Here is a 22,308-nt window from a genome sequence, read left to right on the forward strand (position 1 = left end):
TTTTCAGAAATTTGAGTGTTGCTGAAGTTTATGTTCTGGAAGGGCATAAGATATCACCAGGTAACCTTAACTCTGTGTTAAAGTAAATATAATTACATATGCCGAGTAGTGTGACAGGCAACCTTAATCTTGGCATTTCCTAACTTTTGAGTGCTTGACTTTGTAACCATTATGTCACTTCCTAATTTAAAAAAACAGAAATGCCATGATGAGGAACCCTACAGACCCACAATTTGAGTCATTAGCAGGGTTCAATGTTTAGATCCACAGCACATACCTCTACCACTTGAGCTAATGGTAACAGTAGAAGCCTGTTATCCTCTGTGTGAACCAGTCACTAGAACACTTTGCCAAAAGGTTTCACAGCTCTTTACTGACAGGACTCATGAGCTCAATTTCAGGTTCTGCATAGCAGTGTGAGATAGTGGTTATAGATACTTCTGCCCTTAGCCCATCTCCTTCCCCATCTGCTCCTACCCACCCATCCCAACCCAGCTCCTGTCCCTATCCCCCATCCACGCCTCCATACCAGCTCCTTGCTCTTCTCTCCCTCCGCTCGTATTCCCCCACATATCCAAGCTCCGTCCTGTCCATCCACTCTGCTCCTATCCAATCCCCTTTCACCCTGACTCCTGTCCCCCTCCTCAGTTGTTGACCCTTCTACCCACCACACCAGCTACTGTCACATCCTACTGTCCTGCTCCTCTAGGGAAGTGGTTCTCAACCAGGGGTCTGGGATCCCCTGGGGGACCGTGAGCTGGTTTCATGGGGTCAGTCAAGCAGGGTCAGCATCAGACTCACTCTGGCCCAAGGCTGAAAGCCGAAGCCCCACTGCATAAGGCTGAAGCCTGAGGCCCTGAGCCCCACCACCTGGGCTGATGCTGAAGCCAGAGCAGCTTAGTTTCATGGGGCTCCCTGTGGTTCCAAGCAGTTCCCCTGTTTGCTACCCCCTAATGCCAGCCCTGGCTTTTATATGCAGAAAATCAGTTGCTATGACACACGCAGGCCATTGAGGTTTTATAGCACATCACTGAGATGATTGGGGCAGCTCAGGCCTATCTGAGAACATCGGGAAGGCCAGAAAGAAAAAGGTTGAGAACCTCTGTTCTAGGGCCCTCTCTGCCTATATAATCCCCCATCGCTTCTGCTTCTACTGCCCCCTCCCAGACTCATCCAAACCCCATTGAAGGGGATGGAGACTCCCAATATCAGGCCTCTAGTACAAATTAAGGCCCCAATCCCATAAACACTTATGCATGTGCTTAATTTTACTACTGTTGCCCCTTTTTGAACCAAGCAGTCAAAGTTGAGGGTGAAAGTAGAGACTGATAGAGTCTGGTATTTTCCTTAATTCCTATTTATTTACAAGGAACATACAAAGTCCTTCTCAGAAGGCAGGAGGAATTGAGACCAAAGAGAACAGTTTCTTAGCTTACCGTTTCAAGCCTCTTTTACCAACCGAACCAAGCCCTGGCTCTGTCTTTTCCTAGGATCACTGTCAGGCTGGGCTGAGAACTTGCAGCTGTAGCTGCCCACTCTCAAAGCAGCCTATGAGCACAGCTGAACCACACCAGGGCTACTTGATTGATTCCACTTCCTGATTGGCTGGGGAAGTCAGCAAACCTGCTCTTAACCCCAACAGCTACCTTTGCTGTCCCTACTGGCTCTGTAATTCCAATGCTGATCCCTTGGCTTTAGTTTCCTGGTGATGGCTGTGACTTCTGGCAGTGGTTCCTGACTCTTGCTCCAACTACTAGGCCTGAGCCCCCTCATCCTGGTTTGTGATGTTTGCATGGTCACATGACTGCTTGGCTTTTTTTCCTCCCCTCTGCAATAGTGCTGGAACATTTTTAGTAGTGGGGGGGGGGTGCTGAAATCCAGCCCACTTACCCCTATCTGTGCCCCTGCCCTGCTAAGGCTGGGAGTAGAGCTGTGTCTCTGGGAGGGTGGGATCTGGATGGGGTAAGGGGGTCAAGGCCACAGCTGTGGGTGGGGCCAGGAGCAGAGGCCCCAACAGGGCCCGGCAGCCCTGGAGCCAAGAGCAAAGGGCCCTGAGAGTGGAGCCCTGGGAGCTTAGGGCCAGGTATAGGGCTGGAAGCCAGGACCCTGGGGAGCTTAGGGCCAGGCATAGGGCTAGAAGCCAGGACCCTGGGAGCTTAGGGCCAGGATGGGGGGCTGGGCATGGAAGCCTGGGAGCAGGGGGTGGGGCCAGGCATGGGGCTGGAAGTGGGGCCTTGGGCACAGGTCCAGTGCCTGGGGAGTGGGGCTGGTGGCCAGGACTTGAGCCCGAGGTGAGGTGAGGGGTGGGGGAGCAGAGTGTGGGTGGAGAGCTGGGAATAGGGCATAGGTGTGGGAAGCACCCTGAGGATTTATGTGCCGAGCCAGCAGCTGGGGAGTGGGGTGTGGGGCCAGCAGCCCTGCATAAAACCTGGGGTGCTGCAGCACCCCTACTTCTCACGCCTATGCCCTTATGCTTCTCTCTCTGTTCTTGTCTTTTTCAGTCTTTTGTGTTTTCTGCCTTACCACATACCCAAAACAATACTCAGCCAACAGCTCCTGGACTGGTTCAGATGTTCTCTTAGTCTTAGGTGGGGGTTTATGCTTACACTTAATTACAGGGTGAGCTCGCACATATCAGTATCAATGGGGGTTTAATGCAGCCCCCAAAAAAGATTCCACCCAGTTCATTAATGCTGTCATGAACAGTCCCAGTGATTTTTAATGGGCTTGTGTGGGATAGTAAAGTTAAGCACTGGAGTAAGTGTCTAGAAGAGCTCCTCTTAATTTCTTCTTCCATGGGATTGATATTTGTATTTAGTACTTTAGACATCTAGCTTACTTTGATTTAAATAACAAGCTCCAGGATAGACCCCATTTGGTATAAATAAGAGTCTGACCTTTTCAATATTAAAGGTAAAAATAAAAATAAGAAAATACCATTGATTTTTTTATTCCATTTACTGTTTTAAGATGAGCTATTTTTATTAAATAAGAGAAAGATCACCAATGCAGAAAGGAGCATTCAGTGCACAGAATATAAATATAAAGTGCATAATAGCTATGACTTGAAACATATTGATAATTCTGTGTATACTATTGCAGAGGAGATACAAAAAATATACTGTTTTCATGTAACTTATTACAAAATGGGGGTGAAGGAACAAAATAATGAAAATATCACATAGATCCAGAATTGTCTAGGCAGATTGTTATAAACATTTTCCACAAGGCACTAGCTACTCTTTAATAAGTTATGTCTTATCTGTATCTTTAGTAAAATGTGATGTTTAAAACTCTTGAAAAAGAATTTATTTTAAATGGAGTGGAGTTAAAGATTAAGAATTTTTCCTAAGTGGGACTGGATAATTGACATGGGCCTTTCACTACTTAGTCAGTAGTAACCCAAGGTTGTTACAATCTGATGATTTTTGGTGCCCTGCTGAGAAATGAGTTCGCTTTCTGTTCAGATCTCGGTGGCCACATCACAAAAAAGACCAGTTAGTATTCACTGTCAGTTTCATCAAAGAGACCAAGAATGACTAAGTATGGAGACAAGTATCAGAGGGGTAGCTGTGTTAGTCTAGAAAGAGTCCTGTGGCACCTTATAGACTAACAAAAGTATTGGAGAATAAGCTTATGCTCCAATACTTCTGCTAGTCTATAAGGTGCCATGGGACTCTTTGTTGCTAAGTATGGAGACTGATCTACCCTTTCACCTCTTGAGATTGCAATGGTTTCAAGTCTGACCTAGGGTGACTATGTGCCTAAGCTTCAACTGCCACTGCTATACTTGTTCTGTGAATATATACAATGCATGGGTGGCAAATGAACCACCGGCTGGGGGAGGCTAGCCCCAATCTCACCTCTTCTGCCTGAGGCCCCACCCCTTCTGCACCCCGCCCCCATGGCTGCCAGTCCTCAGCCCCAGGCTAGAGCCCTCCAGCCCCAGAGGGCCGGGAGGGTGGGCAGCGCAGCCTCCCGCTAGCCCCGGAGCACCAGGAGGGCAGGTGACACAGCCGCAGGGCCCCTCTCAGAGCGCCGAGCCGGGGCCACTGCACAGGGGGAACTGCAGTGGGATGCAGGAGGGGGTCTGGGGATGAAGCATGGCTGGGGCTGTGCCTGGTTGTTTGTGGGGACACAGCCTCCCCCAGCCTATGATACCCCCTGCCCATAGACTTAGGCCCCAATCCTGCAAGTTGGTTCATGTATGCAGATGCCTTATAAAACTCTACAATAGACAGATACTGCTATCAGTTTTGTAACTTTCACAAGCACTAAATTTACACAGACACAGTATGACTTAAGGAGAGCAATGGAAAGTAAGAATCTTTATCCACCCTTGTAAAGTGTACTGAGAGTTTCTGTGGCAGGTACTGGTCCTGTAAAATGATTCTGCACAGGCAGAAGGGTCAGCTCTTGTGGATCACTTTCCAGAATTGGTGCCTAAGTGAACTGAATAAATAAAACTGAACTACTGATACCCTACCATTAGATGGACCTTAAAATTACATTTACCCTTTTCCCTGAACTGAGATGTATCCCTTCCACCTGATTTCCCAGACAAGAGCTGTGAGGCTAATAGTTACAGTGTAAACCAGTAAAAGACTTTCACAAAGTTATGTCTTATCTTTGTCAGAGATGTACAAAATTATTATTTTGATGAGCACTCGGGTTTTCTGTTTGGGACAGAATGAAACTCAAGAGTATATTACATGTTTGCACACAGATGCCTTTTTAAAAATTAATACTATTGGCTTCTTTTAGACCAACAATTTTCTGAAGATATTATAAAAGTTATGGTGTATATGCTTGAGTGGGTTAACAACTTAATACAAATAAAATATTCACAGATTTTAATGAAAATTTTCAAAATGATGATAACATTGTTCTGCCATGTTGTGAACCCAGCACTGCACTGGTGCAAGAGAAGCAAGAAATGATCATGACCAGTTTGGTTTCCCCATCCAAATACATTCAGTGAAATACAATAAACCATATATACATTATTTAGTTTTAATTTTAATTATCAAAAGCTGTTAGTAGGGCAAGTAAGTACAATGAAAGTGAGAGTGAGCATCTTTTGTGTACACCTTGGCAGTTTCCACTGTGAGAACAATGTGAATGGGAATATCTCATTGAAAAACACAAAGGCAAGATGCACAAAATATGCACTGCATACTTGAGATACCAAAATAAGGTGTCACTCGCAATAGATTGTGCAGACTTAAGTTCTTTGGGAAAGGGACTGTCATTTTCTATATGTCTGTGCAGCGCCTAGCATAACAGGGTCCTAGCCAGGTCAGTTTCTAGGCACTACTTCAATATAAATATTAAATAAATAAGATCATGTGTGCCCTAGGGACTCTGTTGATTCCCTCAGGTTAACTCCCCTCTCCCCTGACAGTGGGACTCAGAGTGCATCTGGGCTGCTTGGTCTTGATTCTTTGCAGAAAAAAATAAGGGTGTCTTCACTGCAGAGTTAACCTGAGTTAGCCTGGCCCAGGTGTGAGCTATCTACAGGGGAAAGGGGGAAAATGGCAGAAAGCCAGATACCTAATGCCCACTGCCCCACTACCTATGAGGGAAAGGGGTAACAGGGCAGAGAGACACACACCCCAATACCCATTCTTCCCACCACCCTACAGAGGAAAGTGAGAACATGGCAGATAAATAGATACCCTGATCCCCTCCTGCCCCAGCACCTACTGGGGAAGGGGAGAACACAGCAGAAACAGACACCCCAATTACCTTTCATCTCAGTAGCTACTGGAGAAACAGGTAACATGGCTGAGAGTCAGACACCCCAACCCTCTTCAATCCCACCACCTAGGGTTTGTCTTCACTGCCAACTTAGCCCAAGTGACCACATCCAGGTGTGAGCAGCCACATTGCAAAGCTCTGCCTGAGTTATTGTGTCCTCACTGGTGCTGCACTTCCTCTTGTGTGTCACTATAACTTCTGGGGACACATCCCATGCTTCTTTGTGCTCCAGTTCTATGATTCTTCCCTGGTAAATTGTGGGAGAACTTGTCTGTCCCTCCCTGGGCAGAATTGTGGGACTATTACTGCAAAGAGGGTTGGTAACCAGCTCAAGGCCTTTACTTCACCACTAATTGAGGTGTGTTTTTATACTGAGGTAGCTAACATGCATGAGCTATCCTGAGGTAAAACCACTGTGAAGACAAGGCACTTTAGTTTTAACATGAGGTAAACTAGGTGAGGTCAACCCCAGGCAAGGGTATTGTGCAGACCTCACCTGGTTTATTTTGTGGTAAAATTAAAGTGCCTTGTTTCACCCTGGTTTTACTTTGGGATACCTCACAAGTCTGTTACCCAGAGATTAAAAAACACCTTTTTAGCATTGAAGACAAGGCCTCAGCAAAAGCCTGACTCTGGTTCTGTTCTAGCTCCAGATAAGCTGGTTACCCTCAGTTAACAGCATCTCTCAACTTTGGTGAGAGGGATTTGTGTCGACACAAGGGGGTTAAGAGCAACTCCTGAGTGAGAGCCCAAGTTAACTCTGCAATGGAGTAATACCCTCCCCAAGACATTCTCTCCCAAGCTGATGGCACCAAGAAGAGTTGTCACTCAGGTAGATTGCTTAGAGTTTCATAATATGATCTGCTTCTTTATTACATGCTTTGATGGGCAGTGAAATAGTCAGCATTTAACTATTGGCATCTGAGTCAGCACTCACTGAGATGAATGGGGCAGATCACACTTGTCAGTGCTATGGCTGCAAGCTCTCCACAGACATGTCTTTACCCTTGTTTCAACTCTTGGGAGAGATGCTGGTATGCACTACTGCCAAGGAGAGCCCCAGCTCATGCTTTCCTTCATAAAGCAACATCCTCCAGCTACAAAGGAGAATCACCAATTTGAAGTTAAATTCTAGTGAGTGAGGGGAGCCTGGAGCAGCATCTGTGGGAGGGAGTCTCCTTCCCATAAGCAAGAGGGGCTCAGGACTGGGTCTGTATGAGAAAGTGTCCCCCTGAAGAGTGAGGAAGTCCAAGACAGGGTCTCTGTGAGGGAATGTCCCCCTGAGGAGTGAAGAGGGAAACAGGACAGGGTTTGTGTGAAGAGTCAGTCTCCCTACATGAACATGTGCATTTCCCATCAGAGATTGTTTACACTCCCCAATAGGCCACAGGCTGAGGGAAGGGCGGGGCAGTCTTTGGCCTCTGGGGCTACTGGGAAAGCTGTGACTTGAAGAGGCGTGGCACTATAAAAAGGTAGGCAGGGGCTAGTAGTAGCTTGCTTTTGGAGAAGAGTGTTGGTTAGTTGGTTTCACGTGTGCAGTGCTTGGAGTGGAGGCTATGAAGGAGATGTGTGGGTGAGGATTGGCTGGACAGCCCTGGGGAGCTACTTTATTGTAGCTGCAGTGAAGTTTTGGGGGTGGTCCCTGCCCCTCTTCTCTGGCTATATCTTGATGTCCTTGGACTTGGCTACTTTCCATGGGGTCCTTCTTTTTACCATGGCTGTTGAGGGTGGGTGGAGGTTTCACTAGAGCTGTTTATTCTCCTTGGGCCCTGCTGTCTGAGGTTTTGGGGTGACTTTAGGAGGGGTGAAATTAGCTGCTAGAGGAGCTCTGCTGTGTCAAACTGTATGACCAGGCTCTTCCCTAATGTCTAGTTGTCTCCATTTCTCCCTATACCCCATCCAATCATGCTGCTTTATGCCCCCTTTCTCCAGCCTCTTTTCTTGGAAGAGGGGACCAGTTGTGGCCAGTTTCCCTGTGAGATTTTTTCACAGCCCTGAGTGATGCAGCTAGGTCAACCTAAGTTTTAGGTCTAGACTAGGCCTGATCTGCTTCTTTCTTATGTGCTTTGATGAGCAGTGAAATAGTTAAAGCCCCATCACTGACATAAGAGTTAGCACTCACTGAGATGATTGGGGCAGCTCAGGCCTATCAGAGCTATGGCTACAAACTCTCCACAGACATGGCTTTACTCTCTCTCCTCTCTTGGGAGAGGTGCTGGTATGTGTTCCTGCCAAGGAGAGCCCCAGTTCATGCCCTCCTCCATAAAGCAACATCCTCCAGATAAAAAGGACAGTCATCAATTTGAAATTAATCTCCAGTGAGTGGGGGTAGGGACCTGGGGCAGAGTCTGTGTGAGGGAGTCTCCCTCTCAATGAGTGAGAAGGATTGGGGGGAAGGGCTGTGTGAGGGAGTCCTTCCTCCCCCTCTACCCATCATGAGTGAGGGGGTCCCAGGGCAGCATCTGTGTGAGAGAGTTTTTGCTTCTCTCTGCCAATGAGTGAGGAGGGATGAGGGCAGGGCCTGTGTGGGGAGGTGCCCAGTTCAGGGTCTGTGTGAGGGAGTATCCCTACCTCCCCCCCCAAATTGGGGGGGCAAGTCAGGGTTTTTGTGAGAAGTCATGAGTGACGTGGGGACCTAGGCCACAATCCGTGTGGGGTGTCCTGGATAACCATTCAATCTCCCTGCGTGTGCATTTCCTACTAGGGACTGTTTACACTTCTCAGAGCCTTGAGGGGGATGGCCTCTTCCTGCAGGGGCTGCTGGGATGGCTGTAACCAGTGGAGGTTTCATTGTGTTGCAGATGGTGCTGCACTGCACCATATAAAGGTAGGGCAGTGGGGCTCGGTTGTTTTTGGATTGGAGTGTTGGTCTGTTTTGCACTCATGGAGCTTGCAGCAGAAGATGTGAGGGTGAGGATCTGCTATGCAGCTCTGGGGCAGGGTGGGGACTGCTTTATTGTAGTTGCAGAGTAGCTTTGGAGGTGGTCTCCAGGGCCCTCCTCTCCTGGCTGTTTGAGTGAGGTCTTTGGACTCTGCTGCTTTCCCCAGGCTGTCTGGTGGGGTTATTCCTGGACCCAGCCACACTTTCTGGGACCTCCAGTCTAGGGTCATGGTTGCATTTACTAAGCCTTAGACAAGGTGAAGTGAGACCCCAGAGGAGCTCTGCTGTGGAAAACCATATATGGCCCTTCTTTAATGCCTGCTTGTTTCCCTCCCCTCCATCTAATCATGCTGCTTCACATCCCTTCCTCCCCATTTTTGGGAGAGGTGGGGGGGGTGGGGTCTGCTTGAGACCAGTGTCCCTCACCTTCCTTCTGACTGATTAGCCCAGTCCACACATTCCTGATCAGCATGTGTGGGAATCCTTATTGTCTTGCACTCAACCATGTCTTTCCCCAGTGATGGCTATGGGGTCCCTTCAGCCCATTTTTATTACTCATCTTCCACTGTCTCTTAGCCTGTGTTTAAAGCACCCCTAATCTACAGTGACAGGGATTTGTGTGTGAACAGGTAGGAGCAACACCTGAGTAAATGCCCAAGTTAACTCTGCAATGGATAAATATTCTCTCCCAAGCTGACAGCACTGAAAAGAGTTTCAGTGATTGCTTAGAGCTTCAATATGATCCATTTCTTGCTTTCATGCTTTGTTGGGCAGTGAAATAGTTAACATTTGAAGTATCAATTGGCATCTATTTTAGCACTAAGATGAGTGGGGCAGCTCGCACCTGTCAGAGCTATGATGCAAGCTCTCCACAGACATGGCTTTACACTTAGGAGATTCAGCTCTTGGGAGGGATGCTTGTGCCCTGTGAGGGCAGTAGAACACCATCCCCTTGTTCTTTTCCCCACACACCCCTAGCACAGGACAACAAAACATGATTGATTGGGGGTAGTGCACTCCAAAACAAGGGCACAAGTGGTTAACAGACCACCTGGGAGGGTTTGAGCCATTGAACGGAGTTTGGAGGGGGAACAAAAGAAGCTGGAGCTGCCTTCAGCAGCACAGAAAGATGCTGAAGCCCAGGGTTGTGCAAAGTCAGAACTGAGAGCTGCTTGAAGGAGAGCCAGCTGCTGTACTGGTGATTGTGCCCACACGGGTCCCCTTTTTGCAGAGCCAGACCCACCCTTTTGAGCTTTCAGCGCACACCAATGTCTGAGTGCCTGGACAGATTGGACTGACCCAGGGGGGTTTGCATTGATGTGGGGCAGAAAGTCTGTGTGTGTCTTGCTAGGTTAGAGGTGAGGGCTGTGGGGTGTATGTTGTGTTGGAGCTGTAATGTCTGCTAGAAATTCTACCCTGGATTTTCTCCCAACTTTGCCTGGGTTAGATAAAAGTAGTGTTTTATTATTGTGTGGTACCTTTTACGGGGGTTAACTCCGACCCCTAGGAGGAGGGTTGATGTTTGTGCAGAAGCATATGGCTAGGACCCTTTCCCCAAATTGGGGGATCCCACACCTGACATGCTGGTATGTATTGCTGCCAAGTAGACCTGGCAAAATCCTCCAGATACAAGACAGTCACCAGTTTGAAATTAATTCCCAGTGAATGGGGGCAGATGGCTGGGGCCAGGGTCTGTGTGAGGGAGTCTCCCCACAGTGAATGAGGGGAACTATGATGAGATAACCGGCTCTGTGGATGAGGGGAAAGCAGTGGATGTGCTATTTCTGGACTTTAGCAAAGCTTTTGATACAGTCTCCCACAGTATTCTTGCCAGCAAGTTAAAGAAGTCTGGGCTGGATGAATGGACGGTAAGGTGGATAGAAAACTGGCTAGATGGTCGGGCTCAACGGGTAGTGATCAATGGTTCCATGTCTAGTTGGCAGCCGGTATCAAGTGGGGTGCCCCAAGGGTCGGTGCTGGGGCCGGTTTTATTCAATATCTTCATTAACGATCTGGAGGATGGTGTGGACTGCACCCTTAGCAAGTTTGCAGATGACACTAAACTGGGAGGAGTGGTTGATACGCTGGAGGGTAGGGCTAGGATAGAGAGGGACCTAGACAAATTAGAGGATTGGGCCAAAAGAAATATGATGAGGTTCAACAAGGACAAGTGCAGAGTCCTGCACTTAGGACGGAAGAATCCCATGCACTGCTACAGACTAGGGACCGAATGGCTGGGCAGCAGTTCTGCAGAAAAGGACCTAGGGGTTACGGTGGACGAAAAGCTGAATATGAGTCAACAGTGTGCCCTTGTTGCCAAGAAGGCCAATGGCATTTTGGGTTGTATAAGTAGGGGCATTTCCAGCAGATCGAGGGATGTGATCATTCCCCTCTATTCAGCACTGGTGAGGCCTCATCTGGAGTACTGTGTCCAGTTTTGGGCCCGACACTACAAGAAGGATGTGGATAAATTGGAGAGAGTCCAGCGGAGGGCAACAAAAATGATTAGGGGGCTGGAGCACATGACTTATGAGGAGAGGCTGAGGGAACTGGGATTGTTTAGCCTGCAGAAGAGAAGAATGAGGGGGGATTTGATAGCTGCTTTCAACTACCTGAAAGGGGGTTCCAAAGAGGATGGATCTAGACTGTTCTCAGTGGTAGAAGATGACAGAACAAGGAGTAATGGTCTCAAGTTGCGGTGGGGGAGGTTTAGGTTGGATATTAGGAAAAACTTTTTCACTAGTAGGGTGGTGAAGAACTGGAATGGGTTACCTAGGGAGGTGGTGGAATCTCCTTCCTTAGAGGTTTTTAAGGTCAGGCTTGACAAAGCCCTGGCTGGGATAATTTAGTTGGGTTTGGTCCTGCTTTGAGCAGGGGGTTGGACTAGATGACCTCTTGAGGTCCCTTCCAACCCTGAGATTCTATGATTCTATGAACTGGGTCAGAGATTATCCCCCGGGGAGTGGGGGCAGGCCAGGCCAGAGTCTGTGAGGGAATCCCCTCCCAAAGATTGAAGGGAGCTAGGGACAGAATCGGTGTGGGGAGTCCTGGACAACTACTAAGTTTCCCCTGACTGTGCACTTCCTGTTCCCTACTCAACTTGTGGGGGACTTTCTAGTTGCACAAAACAAACACCCCTGCCCCTCCCCTGAGGCCCTGACCCCTGCTCGCTCTCCCTCACCCTCACTCACTTTCACCAGGCTAGGGCAGGGGATTGGGGTGTGGGTGCGGGAGCTGAGGGCTCTGGGTGGGGCCAGAAATGAGGGGTTTAAGGTGTGGGAGAGGGCTCCAGGCTGGGACAGGGAGTTGGGGTCTGGAGGAGTGAGGGCTGGGTAGGGGTGTGGGCTCTGGGGTGGAGGGGTTTGGAGTGCAGAAGGAGGCTCAGGGCTGGGGCAGAGGGTTGGGGGAGGGTCCAGGTTGTGGGCTCTGGGAGGGAGTTTGGGTGGGGAGGGACTCCAGGGGTTTGGGGTGAAAGGAGGGGGTTCTGGGCACGGGGTCCTGGCAGCACTTACTGCAGCCCCCAGGAAGTGGCCTTCAGGCCCCTGTGACTGCTAGGCATATGGGAGGTTCTGCATGCTGCCTTCATGCCTGCAGGCACTGGCCCCCAGCTCCCGTTGGTCACCGTTTCTGACCAATGGGAGCTGCTGAGCTGGCCCTGGGGAGGGGGCAGTGTGCGGAGCCTCCCTGGCTGCCCAGGGACCTGGCCTCTGCATCTGGGAGATGTGAAGAGCCTGGGTGAGCAGGTAGCCTGCCTTAGCCCCAAGCCCCCACTGCACCACTGACCGGACTTCTAATGGCCCAGTCAGTAGTGCCGACTGGAACCGCCAGGGTCCCTTTTTGACCGGGCATTGCGGTTAAAAACCGGACACCTGGCAACCCTAAGGCTGAGGTGGGGGCAGTCTCCCTGCAGAGGTTGTTGAGAAGGCTGTGAGCTGTGGCCATGTTGCTGAGGTTGCTGGCCAGGCTGTGGGAGCAGGTTGTTTTTGGAGAGGCGCATTGGTCAGTTTCTCTCGCACACAAAGCTTGTAATGAAGGTCATGAAGTAGATGTGGGGGTGAGGATCTACTGGGCAACATCTAGGGTTGGGGGTTACTTTATTGTAGGTTTGGGAGTGGCCCCTGGACCCTTTCTTCTGGCTCTCTGGAGTGTCATTGGACCCAGACACTTTCTTTCTGGGACTATTTCTCCCCTCCAAACCCCCCAGCCCCACCCCCAGGGCAGCCTGCACCCCAAACCCCTCATCCTTGGCCCGCACCCTCCCATGCCCCAATTCTCTGCCCTAGCTCTGAGCCGTCTCCTACACCACAATCCCCTCATCCCCAGCCCCACCCCAGAGCCTACACCCCCAGACAGAGTCCCACCTCCTTTCTCCCTCCACCCCCATCCTCAGCATCCCAAACCTCAGCCCCATCCCCACCACACATCACCTCCATATTGGTGCACATAATAAAATTCATTCTGCTCATGGACATAAAAAATGAAAGGGAATGCTGCCCAGTCCATACGTTACTGGTAAGGGAGTGTGGGGATCCCCATTGAGCCTGTGTCACACTCAACAATGTCTGTTCTCAGTGATGGATATGGGGTCCCTTCCATTCATTTTGTTTTGTATTCATCTTCTGCTGAGTTCAGCCTTGTCTAGGTTAGGAAAAAGATAATTTTAAACAATAGATGACAAACTCTATTTTAAATATCACGTAGGCTTTGTTTAGACTAGGATATAAAGGTGTGATTTCACTGACAAAATTACATGGACAAGGCTCCCTACTCTCAAAGCCACTGAAAGCTCAGCCAGTTTAGCACATGTTAAATGCAATGTGTCCTGTTGTCAACATTACTCTTTCAATATATTAGCTACGCCATGACTAAGAGTTGGCTGAGGAGATCTCTGGCCTGCTGATACTGTCTTTTTAGTAAACCTTGGAATACCAGGAATATTCCAGAAGAGGATTAATGTTGTACCTATGTTCAAAAAGGGTGAGCTCAGTGATCCAGGTAATATGTCAGTTAGCCTGACATCAGTACTAGCAAAATATGGGATTTAACTGAGAGAATTAAAAGGAGACTAATATAATTAATGCCAATCAATGTGGCTTTATGGAAAATGTCCTGTGATACAAACCTGATTCTATTTGAGATGACAAGATAAATGTAATTGCATAGATTTAGTATACATGATAATATGAAATCACTGCTGATAAAATCTGCAGATGACATGAAGATTGCCCTGTCCTGATTTACGACTTGCCAGTCACACAACGTGATCTGCATCATTTGGTAAATGGCACATTCAAGAAAATGCATTTTAATACAGCCAAGTGCCAACTTAGAAATTTAGGAACAAGGAATGCAGGCCATGCTTACAGAATGGATGGGGGCCAATATCCTGGATGATGGGTGCTCTGAAAAGGTGGACAAGTAACTCAATACTAGCTCCCAGTGCAATGCTCTGGCAAAAAGGCTAATCCAATGCTTAGATATATAAAAAGGGGAGTTAGTAAGTAGAAATAGGGAAGGGGATTTTTTTACCACTGATACGACTGGTACTGGAATACTTGTATATCATTCCGGTGTCAATATTTTAAAAAGGATTGAGCAATTGGAGTGTAGGAAAGAGCCACAAAAATGGTCTGAGGGCTGGAGAAACTGATTTATGTAAGTTCTCACTGCAAGGCAATCTGAGTTAAATAGTTACTACAAAAGATTGAGGTGACTTGATTACCCTGTAGCAGTTCTTGTGCTGGGAGAAAATACCAGGTGCTAAAGAGCTCTTTAATCTAGTGGAGAAAGGCATAATAAAAACCAGCAGCTGGAAGCTAAAACCAGAGAAACTCAAATTAGAAATAACAATAATACAAATAACAGATTTGTAAGGGATGGTGAATAACCATGGAAACAAAATGCCAAGGGAAGTGGTGGATTCTCCATCTCTTGATATCTTCAAATCAAGACAGGATGCCTTTCTTGGATGTTATGCTGTAGCTAGCCACAAAATATTGGGCTCAGTACAGGGGGTAATGGAGTGAAATTTAACCTCCTGTGATATACAGGAAGTCAGACTGGATGATCAAATGATGTCTTCTGGTCTTAAATTCTTTGTTTAAAAGTGTGTTTTAGCAAGTGTTAAAAGGAAACAAGCTTTTATGCCACAACTGAAATGAGTTATGCCAAAATGCTGCTATAATTCGCCATTGTTATAGCATTGTTAGCAATTTTTGACTTGCAGTACCGTATCTACTTTTAGAGGGGCATAACTGTCCAGTTACTGACTTTGAATGTGGACACTGACCTGTTGACACTCCTCATGTGAAGGCAAAGACACATTTGGCCTGTCATAAATATTGACTTTGTACACACTTTACAATGCTGCGTACACATTGGAGAATAACACAATATTATATATATATTAAATTAGAAGTAATCTTAATTTATTAGAAATATGATGCCTTCATAATCAAAATAATTTCACTTTTAATGAGACTTTAAAAGGAGGGTAATACTAAAGGAAACAAATTCACATAAATACTTGATAGACCAGATCTGAGGCACCTACAGATATACATTCCAAATAAATAAATGCTCTTACTGAGGGAGATTAGCTTTCAAATCCCTAATTATGTGTCACAGTGCTGCTGCATGTTCTATTAACTTGACTTTATCATTGATAAACCTTAACCCAATCCACAAAAAATGTCGGGTGATGTCCATTTTGTGAATTGTTCACTTCTAAAAAATAAACCAACTCGGGAAGATGCAACTTTAGTCATTGCTTTGTATACTTCTCCCCCAGAGGCTGCTTCCCTATCCTCCCCTTCTGGTGTTAAAGATTGTAAATCATTATCCCTATGCTCATTCTCTATCATGAAGTGGTTGAACTAGCTTTCCTTTCTCTTCCCCCTCTCCTCCCCTCTTTTGCAGCTCCATTAATACCTGAGCTCTGCCACTGTTGATCAGCTGATATGTTGTGATGGAGCCACAGAGAATTCTATAACCATGAGAAGAAAAACTTTAGGACTAACACAAATTCATTCAGCTTTGCTTCTCTTGCGGACACATACTTTCACTATCAACTTTCTCTCTAGAGTCTTATCTTCCCTAGGAAAAAAGTGTACTTAACTTGTTAGCTAACTGAAATTAATACACTTCTGCCAGAAGAGCCTTGTTGAACCTGAGAAGAACAGGCCACTTATACCTCTGCTATCCTCCTGTGCTACAGTTGGGTGTGCAGAGTCTGTTCCCCTTATGGTAGGGCCAGGTTTTGAGTGGGGAGTCTGTATCTCCATGCTCCTTTCCCTTCTTGGCTCCAGCTGGTACATATACTCTTTACTGCCCCCACCACCTTCCCTTCTTGCGTAACCCCTCAAAGTTTACCAGGTGCATGGAGAAACCTGTAAGAAGTGGGACTTGGTAGCTGAAGTGGTGGTGAAGTATGCCCAGATGTGCCACTGGGACATGAGTGGTGGTTGTAATGCAGATTCATGGTCATTTGGTGAAGGGGGTTCCTGAGATACAGCATCTCCAGAATGAACTGCTTATAAATTTCATAGTGCTTTAAAATTGGGGTGGAGTTAGTGCTTCAAATTCAGTGTTAGTTGATGACGTTCCCAAAATGCATCCCCAAAAACTACTTTTTAGTTTTAAAAATGTGCTAAAATCCACATGGATAGTTAAATTGTCTTGAATGTTATCCTGCAATGGGGCAGGGATATACTTTTGGTGAAAATTTGGGATCATCTGGCCAAAGGTACAGATATAGTCCCCTAATAAAGAGCTCATTTTAATACTTGATTTAAAGCCCCTCTGCATAAGGAGATTCATTTTTTAAATTGGTATGCTGCAACAGTGGCTGGGCTAGGATACCTTTTATGGGGGTAGGGGAAGAACACTCATTGCAGAGGTGCAAAATGACTCCTCCATCTCAATCCTTGTATGCTGCAGAAAGTTATGCAGAGCCCCTTCTCCTACGCTACCCCTGAAGTGAAGCAGGAAGCCTGGAGCTCCTGCTCTCCCATTTACTACTGGTAAACATGCTCCTCACAGCCCATTTCTTACCATTTTCCTTCTTCCCTATGTCCTCTCCAGCCCTACTTTGGAGCTGGTAGTGGGGTCTTCCCAGGAAGACACTTCATTCCTACCACCATAGGTACTTCATTCATGCCCCCAGATTACCACCAGTTTTCTTAGAAAATGGTTTATAAGGCTAATTTTGCTGAACTTTAAATGACTCTTGTTTACTGTATCTAATACGTAACTAAAAGTAAACCAGTACTGAGATGTTTGCTGCATATGTCTTCATCTTGCTGGATTTGGAGTTAGCAGGATATAAATTGAAAATGACTATAATTTGAAAAAGAAGGTGGGGAAACAGAACAAAAGTAAAACTTGAAAGTAGCCACTGTTATCTTTACTGGCCCAGTGACCAGCTTCATCCACCTGATTCTATATGTAAATGGCTTGAATTAAGGTCTTGAGTATGGCAGCAGTAAATTTCTTTTCCTCCTTAATCTATATTGGTTACTAAAATATAATGCTTTCATTATCATTGCAGTGCCATTAATTTGACCTCTTGCATTTGGATAAGCTCATGGATAATCATTACTTTCTCTTCAGTCAGGATTAAGTCTGACTTCTGATTTTGCACCTTCTTGTCACTGTGGGTGAAAGAGCAGAGGTTGCTTTTGAAAGTGTAGGCTAAAGTGGTGTAACCATTGACTACAGTAAGAGTACCATTTCTGGCATTGGTTATATTTAACATTACTGTTTCCTTCAACAGAAATTCTATGCTGGAGAATCTGCCTCAGAAGCACTATGGAATAACATCTCCAATTAGTTTGACTCCTCCTAAGGAAATAGATTATATTTACACTCAGAAATTAATTGAAGCCATGAAGCCATTTGGAGTATTTGAAGATGAAGAAGAACTAAATCACAGGTATAACTTTTAATATAATTGAAACACATTGCTTGAATATATTTTAAAACTAAGTCTAATGATGATTCTCATTGCAGGCTGATTGTTCTTGGTAAATTGAATAAATTAGTCAAAGAATGGATTTCAGAACTCAGTGAGAGTAAGGTAAACATTTTTAAAATTCCAATTCAAGTAATTCTCAATCTTATATTCTGGATTCTGTCCTCTGATTTTCTGCAAAGGAATAATAAGTTTTCCATTTACATATTGGGCAATAGACTTGTAGCAATTGTCACTCAAGTTAAGGTTTGGAAGATTTTAACTATCTAGATCCTTAAACCTTTTTCTAGCAATTAAGTGAATTTGTAAATTGTCTGTAACTAAATCATCTGTGTCTAGCAATACAAATTAGAACCAGATAACTATCTAATGAGTATAGGGCCTGGCAAAATGAGATTTTTTTTCTAACTTCTGTGATCTTATCAATATGTTAAAGATTTTTTGCTAGTAAATGTTTTTATTTTTACGGTTACAGGGGGTGGGGGTGAGGGTAGTTCTGACAGCAGGGCTGCAGGGGGCTCCTGATGTGCCCCAGTGGCTATGGACCTTTGGCCACAAGATTTGGGGGTAGGTGCAGTCATCCTGGCTCAGAAGACCATAGGCCCCCCCATGCCAGGACTGTAAAGAGGAGGAAGAGCCCCAGCTGTGGGTGAGGCCACCCTGCTGCTCAGCACTTCCTGCCTGGGGATAGCCTCCATGCTCCTGGCTGGTGAGTAGGTGAGCAGGGCTGTGACAGTGGAGCTGCACAGGGCTCCCTGCATGGCCACAGAGCTGGTGACACTCGATCCCTGGAAGGCTGGGATCCTGGTGGGTCAGAGCAGAGAAACCCTGGCCAGGGCTGGGAGGAGGAGTCATCCCTAGCCAAGGAGGAGGCCACCTGCTGCTAACTGGCTCCTTCCCAGGGATGGCTGCTCCTCCTCCACCCAGTCCTGGTCAGCGGGCTCTGCTCAGCCAGGCCAGGATCGCAGCCTTTCTTCACCTTGTTCCTGTGGAGATTAAGTGTCACTGGCCCCACTCAGTCCCCAGCCAGCAGTGTGGAAGTTGTCTCTGGGCAGGAAGTGTTAAGCAGCAAGGTGGCCGCTGCCGCCGCTTCCTCCTTGCAGCCTGAAACGGGGGGTTCTGCTCTGCCCTGCCAAAACCACAGCCAGCCTGTCTCCATCCCTCATCTCCCTTCCCCCTCCCCCAGTGCCTGCAAGGATCAGGTGCCGCCAGTCCTGAGGTAGTGCAGGGAGCCCTCTGAAGCACTGCTGTCACAGACCCACTTGCTCCAGTAACAACAAGGCTGCAGAGACCTCCCTGCATGGCTGCAAGACCAGTGACACCTGATCCCAGCAGGCACGCCCACAGTTAGAACTGATAGCTTTTTTGTCAATTTCAGCATCAACCGAAACTGACATTTGCTGACCCGTACTGATTAAAATGTAATCCTGCAGAGCCTCTCTATAGGGCAGAGAGTGACATTCTAGCCTTGACCAATGTTTTAAAAATATCTCAGTCTGGCAGTGAAATAACTACTTGTAGCTCACAGTTATGACCCAGTTTATATCCTATACTGGCTGTATTTAATTTTTTACATGGCTCTTCAAATTCACATAAATGGAAGTATCTTTTACCTACATTGCAGATGTTACTTCTATAGTAATAAATGCTTCCATTGTATTTTTGTAACTCCACCAGGAAATGATTGCCACCATGATTTCATATTGCTGTTACTTCAGTTGGCTAGAGAAGATTGTTAGGAAATGGGTAACAAAAATTCTTACTCCAGTGATAACCTTTTGTACCTGAGCAATCAGTGTGTTGCTGTTCATCAAGGCAGCCTAATCTAATGTCCCTACATAGATCAATTTTTGTTTAGAAATTGCTGAGATCTTATTCTCAAATTATTTCATCTGTAGTAACTGCACTTATCTGTTGAAATCTTACTAACTGCCAAAACAAGCCAACTTAAGCTTTTTCATAGTGCTAATATAGCTTGTAGGGCTTTTGACCTTGGGCACCAAGAGCTGTATTTTAAACTTGTATTTCTGCTCTATTTATAGAACCTCCCACCTTCAGTTGTAGCAAATGTTGGTGGGAAAATATTCACGTTTGGTTCCTATAGACTTGGAGTACACACCAAAGGTATTTCCTTTTTAACAGTGTCTAGTCATGCACTGTTTCAGACTAACTGCGTGATTAACTGAAGATGTATGGGATATTTTTGCAGGTGCTGACATAGATGCTCTTTGTGTTGCTCCTAGACACATGGAAAGATCAGATTTCTTTCAGTCATTCTTTGAAAAGCTAAAGGTTCAAGATGGAATCAGGAATTTAAGAGTAAGTTTTCTACTTGTATTCAGAGTAATAAACTTGTCCATGTTAAAGGGACACTGTCAACTAAACTCTTAAACTGACCACTTTCACAAAATTACAGTTGCTGACAGCAGTCTTCAAATAGTATTGTACATACAACTCTGTTAAAACACTAAGGTTGCAAAGTCAAGCACTCTAGGTAGGAAATATCAGAATCAAAGTTGCCTGTGCAACTTTAATCAACCCCTTTGTATATATGCATTATGACAGTGGTTAGTTAGATGATCACGTAGTATATTCTTTCTACAAATTACAAATTCTACAAATTGTGTGCCCGATTTGAGAGACCCTGAGAAAAAGCATGTCCTAAGTGGTTAGCATTATCCTGCACTTATCATGTTTAAATCACAACGCCCATTGATTTCACTTGCAGTTGAATGCTCAGCATTTCTGCAAAATCAGGCACAAAGGTCTAAAGTTGGGCATCCAGACAATGAGAAACTCTCACATTTAGTGAAATTTTTGGTTTTACGTAACTTGCCTAGATTACATAGGAACTGTGCAGCAGAGGCAGGGATAAAATCCAGTTATCCAGGGCAGCATTCATCTGATTTAACCAGGAAACTGTCCTTCTTCTTCCTACAGTCCCCTGCCTCATTCACTACATACCTTCCAGCTTCTGCAACACACAGCAGGAGTCCTGTAGGAACAGCCTCCTTTAATATACATCCCCAATTCATCCTCAGAGCATGTCCATCCCATGCCCTGAATGAGGCCAGGGTCCTGCAGAAAAAACTAAAACTGTATCATCATGCAGGCACACAAGGGGGTCAAATGAAGGTTGAACAGGCAACCTTAATTTTGGCATTTCCTAAATTCCGAGTGCTTGATTTTAAGAGCATTAAAGTTGCAATGTTTTTTGTAATTTCCTATATTAATAAAGGGCAAACTGAAAAAACAAACTCCCTCATGTTGCATTATACTGATACCCTCAGGGGTCATCAGCAGGGCTGGAACATTTAAACCCACCACACAGATTTTGCCCACTTGAACTAACTGGGTAACTGATACTGTAACCATTATGGAATAAAACTAAACTGAAGCACATGAAAGAAGGCTGGTGTGTCTCTCCTCTTCCCGCTATCCCCAACGACATATAATATACCCTGAATCAACAGCTCAGATGTGTGAACTGCTCCATTCAACTCAGTAGGTGTTCACCTCTCTCCCCAAGCCTGTGATAGGAATGAAGCTGGCTGGTTCTCAGATCATTCCAGTCTCAACAGTGTTCTTGGTGCAAGCTCCCACTATGCTTGTCCTCAATTCTCCATCCAGAGGGACATGGCTTCCTCAGATGACAGCTTGGGGCAGGAGCTGAGAGAAGGGGAGATTTGGTCAGCCTCCCTTCTCCCAGATCTGAAATGGGAGTTGGACACAGGGGCAGGAAAAGGGGTTTAGATACCCACATGGGCAGGTGTCTCCTAGATCCTGGCATACATAGGAGAATATGGGACTGACAAGCACCCCACTCCTAATTCCATCCTGTAGTCTCACCACCCACTTCCATATCATCCCTTACCTTACCACTCCCCTTATACCCAGGGCTGCCCAGAGGATTCAGGGGGCCTGGGGCAGGGATGGGTCTTCGGCGGCAATTCAGCAGCAGGTCCCTCTTGGAGGGAAGGACCCGCCGCCGAAGAATGAAGCGGCGGCGGTAGAGCAGCCTGCCGTTTGCGGCGCTCGTACTCACTGGGCGGCACTCTGAGGCTTTGGCAGCACTTCAGTGGCGGGTCCTTCACTCACTCCGAGTCTTCGGCTGCACTGAAGGACCCGCCACCGAAGACCCAGAGTGAGTGAAGGGCCGGCCACTGAACTGCCACCGAAAACCCGGCGCGGCTCACGGGGGCCCCTGCAGGGCCTGGGATCTGGGGCAAATTGCCCCACTTGCCCCCCTCCTCTCTGGGTGGCCCTGCTTATACCTGCTCCTCATCCTGAGTCCCTCAAACATTCTCCCCTGCCACCCTTTCCCATGTATCTTCCTCCCCTCCCAGGAAGCATTTTCTTGTGCAATATTTTCTTTTCAAAGATAGTTTGAGTCCACTCAGAATACATGTTCCCAAAATTTAAAAAAAAAATTTTTGACAGAGGCAGATTTTTAGAAACATGCTTACATTTTTGTCCTGATTTATATTTTTGGCTAATGGCCAGATTAGAAGTTACTGTGCTCGGTGTTGCTCAGGTTCACTGGTAGTAATATGTACCTTTGAGCTGCTCAGGTCCTGTGCCTCATGGCTGGCTAGCAAGCCTTTGGGGCTCTTTCTGCACATACACAGTGTAAACAGTTGGCACGTGAGCATTAGGCATGTACATCCTTAGAGAGCTAAGCTTCCTGGGAAATACT

The 22,308-nt window shown here is 46.5% G+C and overlaps 1 protein-coding gene across 8 annotated transcripts in view; it reads left to right on the forward strand.

The window, feature by feature from the left end:
* The first annotated feature begins 5,723 nt into the window (after positions 1 to 5,723).
* The window catches only part of PAPOLG (poly(A) polymerase gamma), a 92,684-nt gene continuing 76,099 nt past the window's right edge, over positions 5,724 to 22,308 (forward strand). For 7 of the 8 annotated variants that reach the window (XM_045008350.1, XM_045008349.1, XM_045008348.1 and 4 more), the window contains exons 1-5: positions 7,260 to 7,333; positions 17,415 to 17,573; positions 17,651 to 17,717; positions 19,655 to 19,736; positions 19,822 to 19,931. In XM_045008350.1, coding sequence (XP_044864285.1) covers positions 7,317 to 7,333; positions 17,415 to 17,573; positions 17,651 to 17,717; positions 19,655 to 19,736; positions 19,822 to 19,931 — 435 coding nt within the window. In that variant the 5' untranslated portion in view covers positions 7,260 to 7,316. Of the gene's footprint in view, positions 5,779 to 7,259; positions 7,334 to 17,414; positions 17,574 to 17,650; positions 17,718 to 19,654; positions 19,737 to 19,821; positions 19,932 to 22,308 lie in introns of those variants that run through there. The other variant, XM_045008352.1, reaches the window with a different exon arrangement.

Source organism: Mauremys mutica, chromosome 3, assembly GCF_020497125.1.
Source record: "Mauremys mutica isolate MM-2020 ecotype Southern chromosome 3, ASM2049712v1, whole genome shotgun sequence".
Classification (NCBI taxonomy): Eukaryota; Metazoa; Chordata; order Testudines; family Geoemydidae; genus Mauremys; species Mauremys mutica.